Source organism: Astatotilapia calliptera, chromosome 14 (assembly GCF_900246225.1).
Source record: "Astatotilapia calliptera chromosome 14, fAstCal1.2, whole genome shotgun sequence".
Lineage (NCBI taxonomy): Eukaryota > Metazoa > Chordata > Actinopteri > Cichliformes > Cichlidae > Astatotilapia > Astatotilapia calliptera.
Genome location: NC_039315.1, coordinates 25,147,679 through 25,168,667, shown reverse-complemented (window position 1 = coordinate 25,168,667; position 20,989 = coordinate 25,147,679). Strand labels below are relative to the sequence as shown.

General features: G+C 38.9%; 1 protein-coding gene across 4 annotated transcripts in view; it reads right to left on the bottom strand.

The window, feature by feature from the left end:
* The window catches only part of zbbx (zinc finger, B-box domain containing), a 73,245-nt gene extending 52,382 nt beyond the window's left edge, over positions 1-20,863 (bottom strand). For 3 of the 4 annotated variants that reach the window (XM_026193237.1, XM_026193238.1, XM_026193239.1), the window contains exons 1-7: positions 20,675-20,863; positions 18,875-19,008; positions 18,275-18,388; positions 7,961-8,063; positions 7,236-7,287; positions 6,501-6,601; positions 3,455-3,550 (exon numbers count right to left, since the gene is read on the bottom strand). In XM_026193237.1, the coding sequence (XP_026049022.1) occupies positions 3,455-3,550; positions 6,501-6,601; positions 7,236-7,287; positions 7,961-8,063; positions 18,275-18,388; positions 18,875-18,939 (531 nt within the window). In that variant the 5' untranslated portion in view covers positions 18,940-19,008; positions 20,675-20,863. The remainder of the gene's footprint in view (positions 1-3,454; positions 3,551-6,500; positions 6,602-7,235; positions 7,288-7,960; positions 8,064-18,274; positions 18,389-18,874; positions 19,009-20,674) is intronic. The other variant, XM_026193240.1, reaches the window with a different exon arrangement.
* Positions 20,864-20,989: the final 126 nt, after the last annotated feature.

Sequence of the window (20,989 nt, the reverse complement as noted above, 5' to 3'; positions counted from 1 at the left end):
TTTTGTAAATGCAAATAGTTCCAAGCAGTAGCCAAAGCTTCGTCAGTGGACTGTAGTCAGATGCTAAAATCAAATCCTCTCTCAACAACTACATAAGGGAACATGAGCTAAGGAACAAAGAGTGTCAGAGGGCTGTTGCCAAGTTTAAAAAAAATTCCAATGCTCAATGGTGCGAGGGGCTTCAGTGTTGAAAGTGTATGTGGAGCTGCACCCCATCCTCTTGGGCTGATACAAAAGATAGCAAAGGGGTGAAATATTGGTAGAGAAAACCAAGGTGGATTAAAAGATGTTTTGTTTTGTTTTTTGAGCCTTCTAAATGAAAGCACAATCAAAGCTTGTGCAACTAAAAAGCAAATAAAAGTCCATGTTGTAACAGTGGCTTCTTAGGCTGATTGAAATGTCTTAATGCAGGCAGACGCTGTGCCATCATTTGTTCTATCTTCAAATTTGTAAACTTGGCTACAATCTCAGACAACAGACATTTCAGACAGACAGATCTAGATCAAGGTGGGTGTGGGGTCAAACCCCACTAGGTTTGATCATATAAACTTGGCTTAATTTGAATTCAGTGGCGACCTGAAATAATTTATGTTTGTTAATATTTTGAATTCCAGGGTGATTACCACAGCTCTGGGTGGTGGAGGTGGACTACCAAACACTTCCTTTACATAAAGCTGAGACAAAAAAAACCTTTTACCACTGTGTCAAACACTCTTTTTCACTATCACATGGCATGGAGCATCAATAAGAGCATTGATATAAAATCCTAACAATACCCATCCCTATTAAAGCAAAAAAGGGTATCCATATAAGCTGAGCAACAGTGCATGACAGCTTGTTAATAATTGTTAATTGTTAATACACAAAACGCTTAGAGCTGAAACCCATAGAAACACATCTTGTCGAGAAACAGAATAGTAGCGTATATCCATATGACATATTGTATCTTTTGATTATTCTGTACATCCTTGGATAAATTAGCTTTCCCTTTTAGATATGCTTTCCATACTAATTTGGCTAAATAGGCTGCTGATTAACAAAAACAAGCCTTTGTGTGTCTACGTGTGAGTGTGTATTTGCATGTGGTCTCAACTATTGTATACTGCAGTGAGCATTTGTTTATATGAGTACAAAAAATATAATTTGTATGCTTGTTATCTATTTCCAAAAGTACACACTGAAGGTGTCTGAGAAGTGCAGGCTTGTGTCTGAGTATCTAATCTCAGGTCTTGGACAACTTTTAGACAATATGTTAAATAATAGTGTTACTCTGTTGTACCTATGCACATCCACTGTCTGCTTCTGTTTATATTGTGACTTAATAAACAATTGTTCTACATGACTTTTAATTGGTATTTACAACTACTCAGATTAATAGACATTATCTATAGAATCTTTCCTCTGCTGTGCAAACAGCATTGGCTTACTGTAATTAAACTGTGACATTGACCTGCTGTCTTGTCTTTCTGTCTTTGACTGAAGACTGCTGTTAGCACTGTTTAATTGACTGCTGTTGAGGAGTGTTTTCTGTCTTTAAAAGAGTGTGGTAGGGCCATGAAATGTGTTTTGTACATCTATGAGTAGCCTTCAGTAATCTGTTTTTTTAAACACTTATTTAACCTGAAAATTAAGCTCTTGATATATAGAAAATCATCTCTGAAGAGTGAAGATGCAGTGCTCTTTAAGAGTCTTGAGCCAACTGTTTCTTTATATTTTTCTTGCAAGAACCCAAACTTTGTTGTAAATTTTAATGTGGTCTTGAGCAATAGTTCTGCAGGCTTTCTGAACACCTTTCAAAGCTTTTCTTTATAGATTGACTGCTTTGGTCAGGTCCAGTCCCTGTGCCTGAGCAAACTGGACAAGTGGCTTAACGGTATCTCTAGCTGATGAACAGTATCTGAAAGTCATGCCTGGAGAAAATAGGAAAAAATCCAGCAAAGACCTGATACCTCAGTAGATTCATCAGTTGTTGACTAAAGCCTGATCAGAAATAATCTCAATGGAAGGGTGGCTCTCAAGAAGCCATTCTTAAGGAGGGGAAACAAGGAGAAAAGGCTTTAGTATGTCAAATTACACAAGAACTGGACTGGACCAGTGGCACCAGGTCTTATGGAGTAATGAATGCAAATTTGAAATTTTAGCTTCAAATCCTTCAAGTCTTCATCAGAATATGTACAGAGGAGGTCAGGAGAGAGGTACAACAGTGAGTGTCTACAGCCATCTGTAAAACACAGCAGAGGCTCTGTGATGGGTTGGTGCTGTATTTAGACTGGTGGAGTTGTGGATCTTGACAAAATCGGTGGAATTATGAACACAGAAAAGGATCAGATTTTGATCAACCATCTCAACTGCTACATTTTTCAGTTTGACAATGATCACAAACACACTAACAATGTACTAAAAGCATATCTGATAGACAAACACACAATGGAGCACCACCAGTTAGGAACTACCCAGAGCGTGGACTTCTGATGCCACGGTTTCAACGTTATTGAAGCAGTCTGGGATGTACTTGACATAGAACAAAACAAACGACAGCCATAAATAAATGGTGATTTGTTGTGATTTGGCGCTATACAAATGAAATTGAATGAATTTAAAGCTCTTCTCCTCAAATACAAAACCTCAATTAATCCGGCTCTGTTAAAGATTTCATAGTACCAGGCACTCTCTGTAATTTTTTATTATAGATTAGACTTTAAAGGATAAACAAAAACTTTCTTGTTCACTCAATACTTTTCATTCTATGTGTGTTTATACATCATAACTGATTTAATCATTAATTGTTAAACTTTGTTTCGCTCTCCTATAGGTAGCCTTTGTCTTTTTTCCCCTCACCCAAAACCGGTCATGCTGGATTGCTCTCTCTGTTTCTGTTTCTCCAAATTTGAGCTAAGTTTTACTTTCCTCATTGTCATTCATTGGTGAGGGATCAGCGTCAGTGAAACAGGTTGGCTGCTAGCTACCACAGTTAGAATGGACACAGAAGCATGGCAACAAAGAATGGCCAGCTGTTTGTTAGCAAGTTAAGTTTTGACTTGTTCATGTTAAACACAAGTAAATTAGTCTTCAGAGCAATAAGTCTAGGTTAGCTGCTAGTGTGAGAAAATTCATTTATTGAACATATTGACTCAAGTGACATTGGGTCAGTTAGAAAGTCAATTCATGATTTTATTCGTGTAATTGCCCAGCCCTGTGTACTGTTTGTGTGTGTTCTTGTGTATACTAAACTGGTATGATGTTCTGAAGAAGAGAAATGACAAAAAAGATGAGAGATAGTTATGAAGATATAATAATGATCAGCTATCTAAGAAACGAAAAAGACAAAAATGAGTAAAGCTGAAGAAGAATAGGATCAAAACATTTATTACTGAAAGCATAAGTGGAAGACAAAGAAAAAAAGAGAGTTGGACACAGAGAAAATAGATTTGATACATATGCAAACAACACTCACTTGAATGGGAATCATTTTATGGAACTTCAGTGCCCCCTTATGGTGAAATCTGGCAAAACAGCCAACGCAGTAGTTTTCAGTGCATTCAGCACACATCTGCAACACATAGACCAAGTGCCATCAGTCTGTCTGCATATAAAAACACCCACCTTTAGTGTGTTTCTATGTCTTTCAGTTTAAAAAACAATGGTCACTGCCTGTGCATGTCTGTGTACTGTATGCATATATATTAATTCATGCAAGTGGTTGCACTGGTAGGTAAAGCGCTCTTTTGCTAAAGATGTAACCTCAACCTTTCCTTATAAACTGGCGTGGTGCTGCAAGATGCACGTGTGTGTGTTTGTGTGTGTGCTAGCTGTGTGCACATTGGTGCATTTGTGCTTGGCACATGTGTGTTGTGAGTGTGGTTGAGTGAATGCCTCTTAAGGGAGGTCATTATAATTTCTATCTGTAAGAATCAGGTCTTGTTAGTGGGAAAAAGTCATTGCATCAGCAGGTTTGGGAAACAGGCTTTGGACAGAGCACACAAGCAAGGGCAAGTGCAATGGAGACACGGAGGCTAGGGTGGAGAAAAAGCAAACAGTCAAGCAACAACTAGCCTGTGTTTGGTTTCCTTCACTATGCATGCAAGTTTCTTTTTCAATAGATCAAGGTTTTATTACCAACACCATCACTTAAAATAGTGTAGTTTAGTGCACTCTTTCAAGAAACACTACCAATTCTTTTTATCCTTGGAGGAACTTAACTATTTCATTTATTTATTTTGTGACAGTGTGATGCAGTTCCCGATCTAATGACTTGGAAGCTTTCTGTTTCTTCCTCACTTGCATATTTGCTATGTCTACACCTGTTTATTCATAGATGAATAATAGATAATTATAATAAATAAAGCAGTACAACAAACACAATGATTCACAGTTCCATGCTGATTTCTGGATGAATAACCTTACAGTGTAAATTTATACCAGCTGATTCAAACATTAATCCAGTAAAAAAAAAATGTATTTAGATACATATTATGTATTTCTGTAATTAATGTCTTTATGGGTGATGCTGTGTGTTCATTCTTTTTTTTTTCTTTTTTTATCCATACATGGAAGTATGTGTGTGAGTGTGTGTACACGCAAACCTGCAGCTGCGACATTGCCCTTTAATGGTCCCATAAAGCAGGGCCTCATTTCCCCTCTCAGGCCTGAGGATAAATTACAACCACTCCTCTGGGACTAGGCATCCCTATCAGACTGCAAGCAGCATATCACTGCACTCTTCCTACTACACAGGGAGAAATGAGGTAGCTTTTTTTTTTTTTCTTCTTTGCCTGGATGACTCTGGAATAAAGCATGAGGCTAGGTGTGCAGTGTGTGTTGCACATGAGATTTCAGCATTTTTATTACAATGAGTCATGTTTTTTTTTTGTTTTTTTTTTAAAAAGAAAGAAAAAAGGACAGATGTGTGATTGTGCGTTTATGAGTGCATATGTGAGTGTGTGAGCATTTGTGTGCATAAGTGCAGTTCCAGACAGAATGGCATAGACAGTTGTAACGCTTCCCATTATTGCCATCATTATAGGGTACGAGGGCTATCCAAAATGTGTGTGCGCATGAGGGTATTGTGTGTATTTGTGGATGCATTTAGCCTATGTGCTTGCCCAGACTACCATAAGCACAACCATTAAGCCCATAACTATGGGACACTGGGGGCATCCGGCCCTTCATTGGACAGTTCAGAGCCATCATCATCATCAAACGCACTATCAAGCAAATCACATCACATTATATTTTAACACACTGTGTGTGCTGCACTTAAATAAGTTATTCCACAACAAAAAGGGGGGAAAATTGTAGATGTCAGCTCAATCAGTTCAACCCCTGCCTCTCCTTCAATTCCTCTTTAAGTCTCCCTCGCTCTTACCATCATTGTTCTTGTTCTCGTTCTCATAGAAGCATCACTTATTCAATACTAAAGTCTGCTGGCTTCATAGTGAAACACAGAATAGGATTTACACAGGGAGCTGAGGATTTAGGAGGTGGGAGCAACTGGTCATCAAACATGCATTACTCAGCTCAGTCCATTACACACACACACACACACACACACACACACACACACACACACACACACACACACACACACACACACACACAGACGGTAAGGCTTCATTTCTCTCCTTCTCCCTCTTATTCACACATACAGTTTCAGGCCGTCATCCCTCCTCCTGAGCAGCAGTGGATGAAGAGCGAGAAAGAATAAACAATGGTGCCCTCAGAGGTCTCAAGTATCGATGAATGGATCCAACTAAACTGTTATCAGTGCAAACACAAACACACAGATAGACCAACAGATTGGACAGTTGAGGCACAGCGAGAGAGAGGAAGGCAGAAGAAAGAAAAAGACAGACATGAATAAGCGAGTGCAGAAAGAAAGAGAGAAACAGGTCAGAATATGGCAGATGGAAAAACTGAAAAGGAGGAGTGACGAGAAAACACGAGGAAGAAAGAAGGATGGGTAAACACATAATGACAAAAGAGGGAGGTGGGCAGGTGAAAATGAGCATCTGAATGACAGACGAGCTAACAGCTGATGCAGGAAGAAGAGAAACAAATCTATATAATAACTGCAGTAAGATATATGGGTGAGAAGAGGGGACTCCAAAGAAAAATGAAAGGGGGGGGACTGAAAATATGACATTCAACATTTAAACTTTGAAAACAGATCAAGTGAATTGGCTCCTAGTGCTGCACGTGTAAGTGTTTGGTGTGTGTGTGTGTGTGTGTGTGTGTGTGTGTGTGTGTGTGTGTGTGTGTGTGTGTGTGTGTGTGTGTGTGTGTGTGTGTGTGTGCCTGCCTTATTAACACACAAAACCTTTACCTGAATCCAATGAGAAAGGGCAAAATCACTTGGCAATTAGTAAAATCTGATCTTTCAAACACACAATTTTTGCTTTGTGACAGAGCCAAACAAACCCTGCATCCATGACAGTTAAAGTGACTTTTGCCATACAGTGTTGTTTGCATTTGTTCAGGTGTGACAGTTTTTGCGTGCATACTATTCCAGCAGTCTTGACTTCACATTGTCCACATACTGTTCCCCTCAGTCTGCTTTTTCTTGCCGTCTGGGTAGGAAGTGGAGGTGGTGGTTGAGGCGGGGCTAAAAAGAGCAAGTGCACTGTTATTAACTCTTGGTAAGGGTATTTAATTTAATATTCCTGACATTTAAGGGATATTATGCAACTGACGACCATGACCAACAGAAAAACACAGAGAGATACAGTTTAGCATGTACAGCAAAGTTTTACACATGTATCAAAAGTGCGTCTGTTATTGGTGCAAAAAGTTGTTAAAGCAGTTAGCCTGCTTGTACAACTAGTTCACACACTGCTGTGAAATGTAACAACAAAACCAAAGGTTATATTGCCTGTTACAACATATTGTGCACACCAAAGACAGTCCTTTAAAACGTTTTCTTAGCTGTTTATAATTAATACATGACGCAGAGACATTTAACTATTGCGCCTCATGATTATCATGTTTAACATAAGTATGCCAAAGCTAAACATTTGTTAGACAGATCAGTGTTTAACGGAAAAACTCCAGAGTTTGGTACCTGCCTTTTCAAGTATCCCTCGTACTGAACTAACTGTGAAGAATGCTCTTGCATATTAACGTCCAATTGGACGGTAGAAGGAAGTTCAATATAGTGCCAAGAGTACGCCTGCATGTCAAGCCTACCTGGTGCAGATATTTTACTTCTGAAACCCAAGTTGTGACTGTAAACTTCTCACCTGTCAGTTCTTCATCCTTCAGCACTCGGATCTTCAGTTTACCTGCTGACAGCTGTTGAGGCAGCATAGAGAAACAAATCAGCTCTCAGTTTACCAACAATCCTACGCAGTGTTCAGTTTTGTGTGTATTTGTAGGTATAAACTACTGTATGTTCATACAGTAGTATGCAGCGTTAGTGTTTACATTGCTGTATTTTATAATGTGTGAGCAAATAAATTAATAAGTTACCTCATTACTCTGCTGTTGAGAACTGACTTGAACACAGTGTCTTTGTCCAGAAACCAAGTTTCCACATTAGTATTAGGAATATCAGTCTAGATTATGGTTACTGCCTCTAGCATCTCTTTTTTCCCCAGACGTGTTCCACAACCACACTCTTTTACAGCTGAACAATTAAAAGTGGCTTTAAAATTTGGAGAAGACTGTTTTTCTGCTTTAGATTTAAAGACATCTGCATTGCAGCCCAAAGATCTAGCGTACATCCCAAATACACATGAAAACAGGATTCAAGACACATTCATAATCCTAACGTCACAAACTGAAAAACAGCTTTTGGACAATAATGCTTATACTGTATGTTAGTTTTCAGCTGTAATTAGCATGCAAACAAATGTGGCATGATGTTTAAGAGTTAAATGTGTTTTATTCTGTCACTCTAACTCACATAGGAAAAATTAGAATGAAAATTAAAGACATATAAATATATTTTTTATCTTGACGGTACCTTTTGGAGCTTGCTCTCTTTGTCTTTCTTGGAGCCATATGAGAGAGAATTGCTTGTCATGGAACCACATTCTCCAGATGCCCATTTAATCCTTTGTGAATGTCTTAACAGAGGGAGAGGTCGATTTTTCTTTGTAAATCAAACAATCCTATTAATTTGACCATGCATATCTCATCAACGGTTACATAGCACTGATTTCTCAAAAATGACAGAAAAAAACTGCCTGAGTCCTTGATTTGTCTTGTTTATGCTTTATATCCAAAAAGACAGACTCTGATGACATTTGTTCTACACAAGATCTGTGTCTGCAGCTGAAAAGTAAAATCCAACAGAAATTCCCTTATGCAGTGTCTTGGGGATTCGGTATACCTGTTCATGCAGCATAGAGTAAATACCAATAAGTAACAATGAATGCACAGATATCTTTACATGTGCAAATTTACTTTAAAAGAAGTCTGAACACCGTTCTCAGATTGTATTATACCTGATTCGATTTCACAGAAACAACTGACACATCTTGCTATTCCTGTATTTTTATCAAGGTGGATGTGAACAGCAGGCTGGATGTAACAACACTCAAAGCTAATGTATTTTAATCTGTTGAAGTTTCCCCATGGGGCGTGAGTATTTAATAATATTGTCAGGCATTAAGATGAGAAGAAATGTAGAAAAAAATGTCAGCAAAATACGGAAAAGGGTATAAAACCTGAAGTTTCATACCTTAAATCTCTCAATATTTTTTAAAGAAATATAGATGCAGATTAGTTTTATTCAATTTTAAAAATTTTATATTTTAAGAATCTTTTTTTATTTTTAGAGAGAAAGAGAAAGTAGTGGCTCATGCCTCATGCTTGGCTTTATATTGCATGATTTGGTCAAATGCAAAAGGATATTTGCCTACAATATTACAGCACAGAAGGAAGTTTAATGAATGAATTCATGAATAAATAAATGTTACATATGTGTATAAGCTTATTTCAGCCATCTTCCGCTAGTAAGCTGGGGAAGGCGGCTTAACCAGATGCTACTTGCAGGCACTGTGTATCAGGTCACACTGTGGGAAGCTGTGCATTTGGATTTTTGTGTGCCTCTCAGTGTGTGTGTGTGTGTGTGTGTGTGTGTGTGTGTGTGTGTGTGTGTGTGTGTGTGTGAGTGTGTGAGAGAGAGAGAGAGAGAGAGAGAGAGAGAGAGAGAGAGAGAGAGAGAGAGAGTGAGAGTGTGTGTGTGTGTGCGCATGACCAAGGGTTGAGGGCATGAGGCAGTTGTGCGTGTGGTGCACAGAGTTTTTATAAAAGTGTCTGTTGGGTGCTGCAGGCAGCAGGGGGTTTGAGGAGTCTCACAGCTTCCGGGAAAAAGCTGTTTCTGGCGTTGGAAGTTCTGGATCTCAAAATGTGAAACCTCTTGTGTAACGGGAGGGGGTTGAAGAGGTTGTGGAAAGTAAAGCCATTGTTGCATCTTTTTTTGTGAATGGCTATAACATGGCAGCCCCAGGTTAGATTCTCAAGCTACTCTCTCACCCCATGGAGCCAAGTAGATTCTCTTTTCTTTTTTCCCCCCAAAGTGTATACTTTTTCCTTCTGTCCAGGTAAAATCAAAACGATGTAGAGTGCAGATTACATTCTTTAGGGATCAGTTAGGTTCATATGCAAACTGGAGGGAGCTGAGCTTGATTTTATCTCGCTTTAGGCAATTCATGACAGCTGAAGTCAATACTATTGGGTAGTAATCATTCAGACACGTCACCAGTGAATTCTTGAATGATAGCTGTGGACATAAGGGTGAGCCTGCACAGGGAGATGTTAAGATTGTTAGCACATCCTCCAGCTGGTTTGTGCATTCCCATAGACCACAAAATAGAATGTCTTCACCACCCATTGCCTTGTGATGCTTCACTTCATCTGTGATTAGGCAGGGGGCCTGTTCATCTTTCTGCGATGATGAGATAATCACAGTATGTATGAAGGTTTCTGGGTCTATAAGAGAGGATTCTATGGCTGTTGTAATTTTGCAAGGTTGGCTGGTGGTTGGCTGCGTTTCTTATTGATATAATTTTTTCTGTTTATAGATACATGTAATTTTTCTATCATGTGTAATAATCTACTTTCCTCCTTTTCTCAGGTGCGTGTCTTAGCTACATACAGTGAAACTGAGCAACTTTGCTATTCTTATCAATACTTAGTCTAATAAATTGTGGTTCAAACATATATACAAATAACAAAGCAAGGAAGTCACTGCTATGACTGCTAGCAGCTATTAATGGCTGAAGAAGTGCATACAATTAAACAGGGATGTTTTTCTTTGTTCAAACAAAGTGAATACACAGTTTTAATCATTGAGGAAAAAAATGCCATTTGTCTATCCACAGGTAGAATTTGTCTTGCTTATCACCAAAAATTAGCAGTCTTAATTTATTACCTGTGTAAAGGCACTGTCCCTTATTTTCAATAAGTAAGTGCACATCTGCTATAAGCAAATGTGACATTGCCTCCACAAATTTAGTAGAGGGTCATGGTATCTGTATATTCCTTAGTATCAATACTAAAGTGGCTGTAAAACTAAACATGTTCCAGCATTCTTAAAGCAGTTGGGTAGTGTTTCTAGGGCTCTCTCAGACTTCCCTACAATTCTCTGGCAGATATGTCTATTTCAGAACTGCAGTGTAAGACAAATGAACATTTATGAACTTACGATATATGTCATCGCCATGCACAGTGCTGTGAACAAAATCTATTGTCTTGTCTCCTTTAGTTGCAAAATTCACATGCTGGGATCACATAACATGAAAGGTTACAAGTTTTTGCACACAAGCATGGACACAGTTGCAAATACAAAATTAAAAATGAGCACGTGTGTTCATACAGACGCACATAAGCATGTGGATACAGTTTACATACACACACTAACAGGACACGCCTGTCAGTTTGAGAAAGTGAAGAAAAGAGGGATCCTCATTTAGATGTGAGTTATTCATGCTCATGTTGTTGAATTATTTATGCTATTTATGCTATTGTGATGTCAGGCTGTCTTTGAAAGAAGTTTATTTTGGATTGAGCTGGCAGCCTGTCAAGGCACAGGAAGTCAGAGTCTGAAAATATATGTGCGTGTGATGGCAAGAGTTGCCAGCAACCCTGATGCCGTTGCTGTGCTGTGCTGACACTGAGGGTGGGCGTCAGGTAATCATCCTCAAGACATCACCTAGGCAACTGGACTGTCGCTAAGGGAGACAGTTGAGGCACACCCCTGTCAGTGCAGGATGACAGGGTGTCCCTTCAGGACAATCAACCTGAGAGAAACAAGTGTGTGTGTGTGTGTGTGTGTGTGTGTGTGTGTGTGTGTGTGTGTGTGTGTGTGTGTGTGTGTGTGTGTGTGTGTGTGTGTGAGAGAGAGAGAGAGAGAGAGAGAGAGAGAGAGAGAGAGAGAGAGAGAGAGAGAGAGAGAGAGAGAGAGAGAGCAAAGCTAAAGCTATCTAATTCACACAGAGAAACTGAACTAAACCTGGAAGAACACACTTCAAAATAATAATAGTATAACACAGTTTCAGAAGCAACCCAACCCAAGTCTTGTAGCTAACAGATTAATTGTTTGTTTGCTTGCTTGTTGCTTGGCCAGTCCTCACTCTTCTAAATACCTTCAGAGTTGTTTGAAGATAAGAACGTCATAAAGGTTAGGTTAAGCTGTAAAATTTAGGGTTAGTTCAATTTAATTAAGATGATTCTGGGGAAAATAGACTGACATATACTCAAACACGCCCAGCTATCACCTTTATCTGACCCATCTCAGCCAAAGTGAGAAATGACAACATATGTGCCCCTCTTGCACACACATACATGTGGGGCAAACTCTCTTTGAAGTCCAATGCCAAAGTAATTGTGTGACATGAGAGAACAGAGAGAGAGAAAAAGAAAGAAATAATGGATTTCAGCCCGGGATGAGTAGTATCAGGTCAGGAGGTCAATGCACATGTACGTATCACACAAACTGGGGAGCCAAATGAAACAAAAAAGAAAAGAGATAAAAGACGGAGAGACAACATAATGGAATAGGCAGCAGATAGGGCGAGAAGCAGAGCAAAGAGAGAGCGGAGGAAACCGGAAAAAAGAAACCTCAACCATACTTTTAGATAAGATGAGAGCTTGTGTCTGTGAGCCGTACGGCCTAAAGACAAAGCTACATTAAATCTGTGGCTCGGGCAGGCCACAACAGAGAATGATGTACTACGTTTGCCCCAAGCTGCTGCTCTGGCTTTATTATCGCCTGTGTACCCTTCACAAACTGATTATACCACACCTCCTCTCAGCAAACTGAATTTGTTCGCCTATTCTCTGGGTGCATACAAGAGAGAAAAAGGGAGCAAGCGAGAAAGAGAAAGAGAGAGAGAGAGTAGGAAGACTCTGAGACAAAGATGAACAATTCATCTACTCCTGGAGCTTTGCGATCTAACAGACAGAGAGAGAAAAACAGAGTTACAAATAAATCACAGCTTGATATCTATAATAAAGTGTTGTCAAAGATACACTTGGATGTTTTGGTGGAAAAAAAAAAGGGGGGGGGGGGGGAAAACAGGTAAGGAAGGAAGTTGGGAAAATTCGGGTAACCTTCACATCATACCTGAAAACAACTAATTAAACAAATTAGCCAAACCCATCTTTGTCTGCGTTCTGCTTTATGTCAGTGAGAGACAAACTAATGAGAAACCATTTCATCTTTTTCATTAGAGGTGCACTAATTAATTGATTCAAATTGTTAAGCTGGGTCTCACATCGACGCCACTGCTGTATCATTGCACACAGCTTTCAGAGAAAAAGTAGGAGGGAAATAAAGTTAAATTAATGTGACGTTCAATCATAAAAACTGAGCGGGAAATGACTGTGTTTCACTGTAGTACTCAATAAAGGCACTTATTAAATGACTGTTAGTCTACAGTAATGTCTTTTCAAAAACTTCTACAAACCTCTGCTTGTCGAGACTGCAGACTAACAGACGGCTTATAGTTTTTTCACCCATCAAAAAAAAAACAAAAAAACTCTACACTACACACTAGAGATACTAATTACCATGAAAAACCTTGCTATCGGCTTAGGTACCTATTTACTACTGATACCAACAGTGTCATCTTTGCCTCCTCCATCTGAAACACAAATATATACAGCAGTGCTGCAGACAGGCAGGCACACAGCCACTCCCCTCACTAGTAGTTGAAGTAGTGATGTTCACAACATTGACAAACAGTGTCGGAGGAATTTCATTGGGGTCAGTGAAGCTCCTATTGAAATATTTAACAGACAGCATTAACTTTCGCCGTTTAACTATTAGCACCTGACAGTCAGATTACCCGTCTCTTAATTTAACATTAAGGTAGCGGTTAATAATGAAATGGTAACATTAATGTGGCAGCTAGGCAGCACATGTTATCAGACACAAGTATTAGTGTCTAAAAAATACTTGTGGGGTGATCGTGGCTCAAGAGTTGGGTGTTCGTCTTGTAATCGGAAGGTTGCCGGTTCGAGCCCCGGCTCGGACAGTCTCGGTCGTTGTGTCCTTGGGCAAGACACTTCATCTACCGCCTACTGGTGTTGGCCAGAGGGGCCGATGGCGCAATATGGCAGCCTCGCCTCTGTCAGTCTGCCCCAGGGCAGCTGTGGCTACAACTGTAGTTTGACTTCACCAGTGTATGAATGTGAGAGTGACTGAATGTATTGTAAAGTGCTTTGAGGGGTCCCGAAAAGCACTATATAAATGCAATCCATTATTATTAAAAAAATGTTATGTTTCTCTTATAACCCAGACTGAAGCTCAGAAAAGTCTACCAGCCACAGGACAGAAACAGTGGGAGTCTACCTTACTAACTCTGTTTGATCAGCAATGAAATATGGTGCCAAGTCATGAGAAGCACAGAAAACAAACAGACCTGTAGGTGAATACATTTACATGGGCCAGGATTTATATTTATTTTATTTTATTTTATTACTACTTTTTTTCTCCATAGTATCAAAATGGTATTAAGCCTTTTCTTAGGTATCGTTATTGAGTTTGAAATGCTAGTATCATGACAACCTTATACAGTGCATCAAGGAACCTGGGTTCTGTGACCAATATATGGTAAGAAAATTAACTTTCTAACTGATCCTAAGTGGCAGAGTTCTTGCTTCCCATTGTTTCCAGTATACAAAAGCCAAAGGTGATCAGAACAAAGGTGTTTTACACTAACAACAGGAGTCAGCACAGAGAAAACTGCTTAATGGAACCCCTGCACAAGGACAACACATTGCAAATAATTGCTAATCATCAGTGGTCTTTCTGAAAATTAACTACTTCCGATCTAAATTAAAATTAGAAAATATGTCTGAATATTATGTTTTTTAAAGAGATCATGAGATACCTCTAAACAAAGACACCCAGAATAAACTATTCATTTTCACACTATAGTTAGGCAAGCAGTTGCTCTCCTACCTTCACACTATTCCCCATACAATAAACAACCTCTTACTTCATGTACTTTTTTACAGCTTGCTCACACACAAATCAAAAATCTTTCTGAACTTACTTATAGAGTATGCTGTAATATGTCAGAAGCACAGAGCTTGAACAGAATTTTTGTGGCACAGTTGTGTGTCTGATTAAGGAACACAAACCAGAAAGTACAAAAAAAACCAAGAAAAAAGAAAGGGATAAAAGAAAGAGAAAAGTCTGTAATCCACAGTGTTGAAACACATGAATAACATTATTTATAGCCGGCCAGGTATCAGAAACACACACAAGCTGACGCTCGCACATCTTGTTGTATCCTAGGGCTGGTGGAGTGGTAAATGTTGCAGTATTTCAGCCTGACAGAAAACACTGTGTTTATGTGCTTATCATTTGAAAAGCCTGGGCAAGAGGGCCCTCTTCCCATACTGATAGCTTCTTAATTAGACCTAGACTTCCAGTAAGAAAAAAAACAACAAAAAAAAACAACCATGCAACACCTTTCCTGAAGCGATAAACACGTTGCACTTCCAGGTGGTGATGTATGAATCAAACCAATAGCAATCCATCATGAGAAATGAGTGCCTCTCGCCATACTCTTAATCACTGATAGTGTAATTAGCTCTGCTGCTTTTTAAGTGTATTTTCACATGTGTGTGTGTGTGTATAGTTTTTGAGTGGATATTATTTAAAGGATTCAGTGCATAAAATCCATATTTTGCTCTCACTAGGGCTTTCCCTGAGCTGTATAATATACTAATAATATTACACGGTTCTCCATAACTATACATAGGTAACACAACTGAGAGGTATTAATGAACATCTCATTAATATCCAGTGTTTGTTTTCAGGCTATAAATTAATTTTCTGTTCATAAAAGTAGGAATGGCTCACAATAATGAGCCAGGTATGTACAGTATATATAATTTAAAGGTGTTTGTGTGACTAAAAAGGTCTCGTTGTCAAGAACACATGAATAACATTATAACCAAACTCAGCTGGATTTTTGGTAAATAAAAAATCTAGAATATTTAGGTTTTAAATGTTTAAAGGTATTATGCAACATTCAGAACCAATGGATGTTGCACTAGAGAAGAATCTCACACCAAAACAAAGTGAAGCAAAACAAAAATAGTCAAACTGAAGCCTTTTAGCAGCTCACAGGGCTCTCGATCTTAAAAGCCCAGACCAATGTTGACTCTGCTTTTATCTCTTTCTTTGTTGGAAGACTTTTTAGCCAAAAATTGTGATTTCCTGTGTCTAGCGAGATCTGAGTTGCCTTCGATGGGAATACAACTGTACACTTACATCTCATTTTTAAGAGAGACTGTGACTTTGGTAAACCAATACTGAAAATTAAACCCTATAAACAAAAAACCTCAAACAAAATATATTTAATTATCATCTATATAAACCTGATATTTTGGAGCTCTTTTTTTTTCTTTTAACATGACAGATAATAACTTAGCATTTCTGACTAGCAGGCAGCTGCTTCCATCTCTTTAAAGAGTGATTTTCAGAGACACTAAAGTTCTTTTTCACTGTTACCACTTTCTCACTGCCCTGTCCAATTAAAATTAAATAAGAATATAAGAAACTTATTTATAGAAAGAAATGAAAGGGTGCAAATAGCGTTGTATATGCTGCCAGTGACTCTCTATATCCACTTTCAGTTAATCTAAGTAGTTGTGACAGTTAATGACATGGTGGAAACAAATATAGACCTAACTAAAAATATTACATAAATAATGGGTTCAACAACATCCCATCAAGATAAATCCATCAAGGACAGACAACATCAGGACTTTGATTATAATCAAAGTAAGGCGAAAATATAAATGGGGCTAATGGCCAGTGATTTATCTCTTTCAAAGCTAATTTTAACATCAAAAATGTTCCCACTGTATTTTTTTCTCCTTCATTTTACTGTTGCTCATTCTTATGTCTTGTGCATCGTCTCTCTGATGTCGGGAATGTGAACCAGCAAAGGTTGCTCCACTGACCTTTTGCATGGGCATGAGCTAACTTCATCTATGACTGGCTTTTTCAGTTCCCTGACTGCTTCTTTATTCCTTCCATAGCAACCTTTTCTTGACCTTTATAGTTAGAGAAGTCGCAGACCTCCCACTCTCTCATTTGGTGTCTACCTCTATCTGTCTCTATTACTCAGTGTCTCTACTTTCTGTGTTGCCTGCTCTTTTACAGCTGCTGCAACTTCTCTGCCTCTTGCACTACCTCATGTCTCTCCATTAGTCACCTGCTGTGTCTACGAAGTTGCTATATTTATTCCCCTTTTTCTAGTTTCCCTCTTCCATTTTTTCAGGATGCTTTCTTGTGACATTTTGACATTTTTACACTTTTGCTTTTATTGCATAGTGGCAGTGGAGATAGACAGCAAGTGTGGGAAAAAGTGCAGGGGAATGACATGCAGTCGAGTTGAACTGGTGCATTTTTCACATATGCTCCAACCATTTCACTATCTAATCTCTGCATTCCCTTTGTGCCCTCATCCTGACTCTGTAAATCTTACCCAATATAAGTTAAGAAAGTTGCCATCCCAAAAATAAAATACTGGCATCCACCAGTGCTACCCCTCAGCCTACTAGTGGATACACCTATGGTGTCAATTCCAAAAGCTTTAGGTCAAGGTCACTGAGATTCAAACTCATCTAACATTTTCAGTACATACACCTAAGTTATGTACTGAAAGCTATTTCGCCAAATAAATTTAGCACCATCTTTGATATATAGCTGTTTCACATCCACATAGCTGACAGGAGATTTTATTGATGTTTTGTCTGTGTTTTACTCAAGGTTTCGTTGTACTACTGGTCACTTTGTTAGAAAGAAAAGAAAAAATATATTTTCAGTTATATGAGTAAATAATAGCATGTGAAAAATACTCAGTCCTCTTTTTTTATGTATACCTTTTGAACTACTTGTTAATGCAAATAATGCAATCTAATCATTTAAGCATGTAGATATGGTCAAGACAACCTGTTGAAGTTCAAACTGAGCATGAGAATGAGGAAAAGAGATGCTTTAAGTAACTGGGATTTTCCCACACATCCATTTTCGGGGTTTACAAAGAATTGTCCAAAAAAAGAGAAAATATCCAATTGGCAGCAGTTCGCTGGGAAAAAATTCCTTGTTGATGTCAAAGGTCCAAGCAGAATGACTAGACTGCTTTGATCTGATGGGATGAACTCAAATAACCACTTGTTACAACTAAAGTATGCGGAACAGCATCTCTGAACACATAACACATAGGACCTTGAAGCAGATGGGATACAGCTGCAGAAAACCACACTGGGTGGCATTCCCATTCCAATTCCAAACTGTAAACCATTATCTAGTTTTACGAGTCTCAACTACTTCTGCAACATTCGTAATAGTGTGGGCCATATTTGTACCTAATAATATGGCTAGAGGACTTTTCAAGACTAAATGTGAATGGAACCAGGCTGCCGTAGTACTTGTTACAATAATGTGTTAAATTGCTAAATGGGATGATGAATGAAGGTTGTTCATGTGGTTTCCCATAGTTATTTATTCACCTTTATCTAAACAGCTGAAAACACCCAGAAAAAAACCTATGTCAAGTAAAGAAAATACTCCACAGACAACATAAGGAGAAGTCTCTCTTCAGTAAGCTGAAACTTGATTCAGGAAAACAAAATTCCCTCTTCTGTGTTTTGTGCTACAGCTCATGCTTATTCACTACACTATCTTCCGTCCCCCTCTCTCGACCTCTCCTGTGTTTTCCCTGGCGTCTCACTTGCATTTTCACTTTTCGATTTCTCCAAATCACTGCTCTTCTAGGATACAGACTGTAACATTAATACTCACCCTCTTTCCGCCTTCTCTTTACTGATGCTGTCTTTTAGCCGTTGCAGTTTCTCCTCTATCTCCCTGCTCTCACTGGCCAGAGTCGTGGTCTCCATTTGCAATTCTTGCAAGTTCCTATGTTAACACAAACACACCCACATATAAGCAATCAATTAACAACAATCAATCATACAAAGGGCCTCCTCCGTCAGATTGGAGAGCAAGGCTTTCATCAATAACTTCAATTTATTTTCACCACTAGCAGATCTCTGAATAATCAATACATGCAATCAATTAGTTACTGGATCAGGGCATCACCAAGTCAGGCATTAATTTATTCAAGTAATTTATTCAATTACCGGTTGGCAAATGAGAAACTAGAGTAGGAGTATTGAGCAATATTAGTAAAAAACAGAGCAAAAAAAAAAAAGAATAGAGTCTACCAAGAAACACAGGCACCACCTCACAACAGTTACCTTGCTTGAAAGTCCATTTTGTGAAATAGCGATTCTCTGGATAGAATTTGAATGGTTACAGATGAAAATAGGATGGGAGCCAAGGAACAATAATGGGCTTCTACCGAATGCCTTAAATCACATCATTGATCTTATCTCATCTTACCTGGCATTGAGCTTGACCGATTTGGCCTTGTTGTTAGGAAGCACCACAAAGTCATTTAAATTCATGGCTCTTCTTTCTGGTGGCTCAGGTATTCTTCTCCAGTCTTTCGCTGTGCTTTTTACAAAGAGTCTCTGCTGCAATAAAAACCCACAGTAATGGCATAAAACTGGATCTCATGCAGGGCCCAAGTTAAATCACACGCAGCCATAAATGAATACTGCCACGGTGGAATGAGCAAAATAGCAGGGATGCATAGGAAGTTAAAACAAGCAATCACGTATATTTAAATTGCATCTGACGGATCTAAATGGATGATAAATGGTTTGGGGGCAGTAAAAGACGACTAAGAAAATTAGCCGATAAGGCAGGTTTGATAAAAGCAATACAGCCACACCTGCTAGAAACTCAGTAGGTAGAAAAAGTAACATTAGACGAGCCATTTTGTTCAAGGTGGGTAGTCTCTTAGCGAAAACACTGACATTTCACAGGCAATTTTAAAAACATAATCGTATATCCATAGGGTAAAATTAGAACATTGATGAAAAGCCACAAACACACCTATCCCAGAACAGATGGTTTTTTTTGGGGGGGGGGGGGTTTGCTTTTTCACTTGAAGCAAATTTGTAAAAGATTCAATGCCAGGAGGAGACACAAATCCCTTCAGGGTTGCATCAGGAAGGACATCGGGTGTAAAGATCTGCCACATAAAACATGTACAGTGGTTAGCACTGTTGCCTCACTGTGGCTGCAGTTAGTGGGGTTAGGTTAACTGGTGATTCTAAATTGACCATAGGCGTCAATATGTATGTGAGTGTGAATGGTTGTCTGTCTCTCTGTGTTAGTTCTGCGACAGGCTGGCGACCTGTCTAGGGTGTACCCTCCCTCTCACTCTTTAACAGCTGGGATAGGGTCCAGCCCCTACTCCTGTAATCCTGAGCCGGATAAGTGGAAAAGCATGGATATGTGAATGGATAAAACATGCAGTGACCTCTTGTAAATAAGGGAGCAACTGCAAGGAGCTATAACGAAGCTGAGTTAAATCAAACGCCCACTGAGGACACACCAGCACAATGATCCAATTTGCCTCCAGAGTATGGAGTGTATTCAGTGAATCCCACATCTGCCACAAACCAATGACATATGTTCACGGACAGACAAAATTAATTAACGTTAAATGTGATTTGACTGTAAATTCAATACCAATAATAATAATAGTAATAATAATAATAATAAATAAATAAAAAGGTGTTGAACACTTCGCAAAAAATGTTGAAGTCATATAGGATTTTGACAGCAGGCGGGTGGGAACAATCCAGTCACCATTACGAGGGTATGACGTATGCTCCTGTAAGCTCATGTTAGACAGCGACAGTTTTTACAAAGGGTTTAACAGAGAGTAGCTGGTCTAGAGAGAGACATTTGACTGGATGAAGCTAAATTTACTGTCTCCTCTGAGCCGTATAGTAAAGATGACACACACACGCACACACAGTAATGCATTTGTTCACACCACACATTTTCTCTTGTAGTGTCAGCAAAAGCGCAGGTGTACTAAATCCCATTAATTAGATTAGCTTCTGGTATTTTTCATGCTGGCTCACCGGAACAACTTACTGGGTCATTAATGGAACTCTTAATGTTTTTAATCCCCCCTGTGCTTTTCCTACGAGACAAAATGTCTACTGTGAGACCGGTTTATTTAATATTAAGACAGTAACCGTGAAGCTCATGTGGCATGTGACGGTAACTGTAGAACAGGCTAACTTAAACTTCACAGGCTGCTGAGAATATGAAACTTACCCAAATCGCTCCGCGGTTCTTTTTAGAGTAATCTGCTTCTGATAATTTATCAACCTTTTTTTTTTAGTTGTTAAGCCAAAAGGTCACATTTACATGACATTTATTGCAGGTTTTCGTCAGGAGCGCTTCTCTTCTGTAGTCGAAATGTTTCTGTTAGGTTACTATAGCAACTTACGCCTGTCTCGCGATAGGTTGACGGCGGGTGAGTTTCCTGGAGGCGCTTTTGCTCCGTATATCCGTGTTTGTTTGTGTTTTGGTTAACTTTTTCCCCGTTTGATATATTTTAAAAAAATGAATTAGGCCGTGTGTATGTGC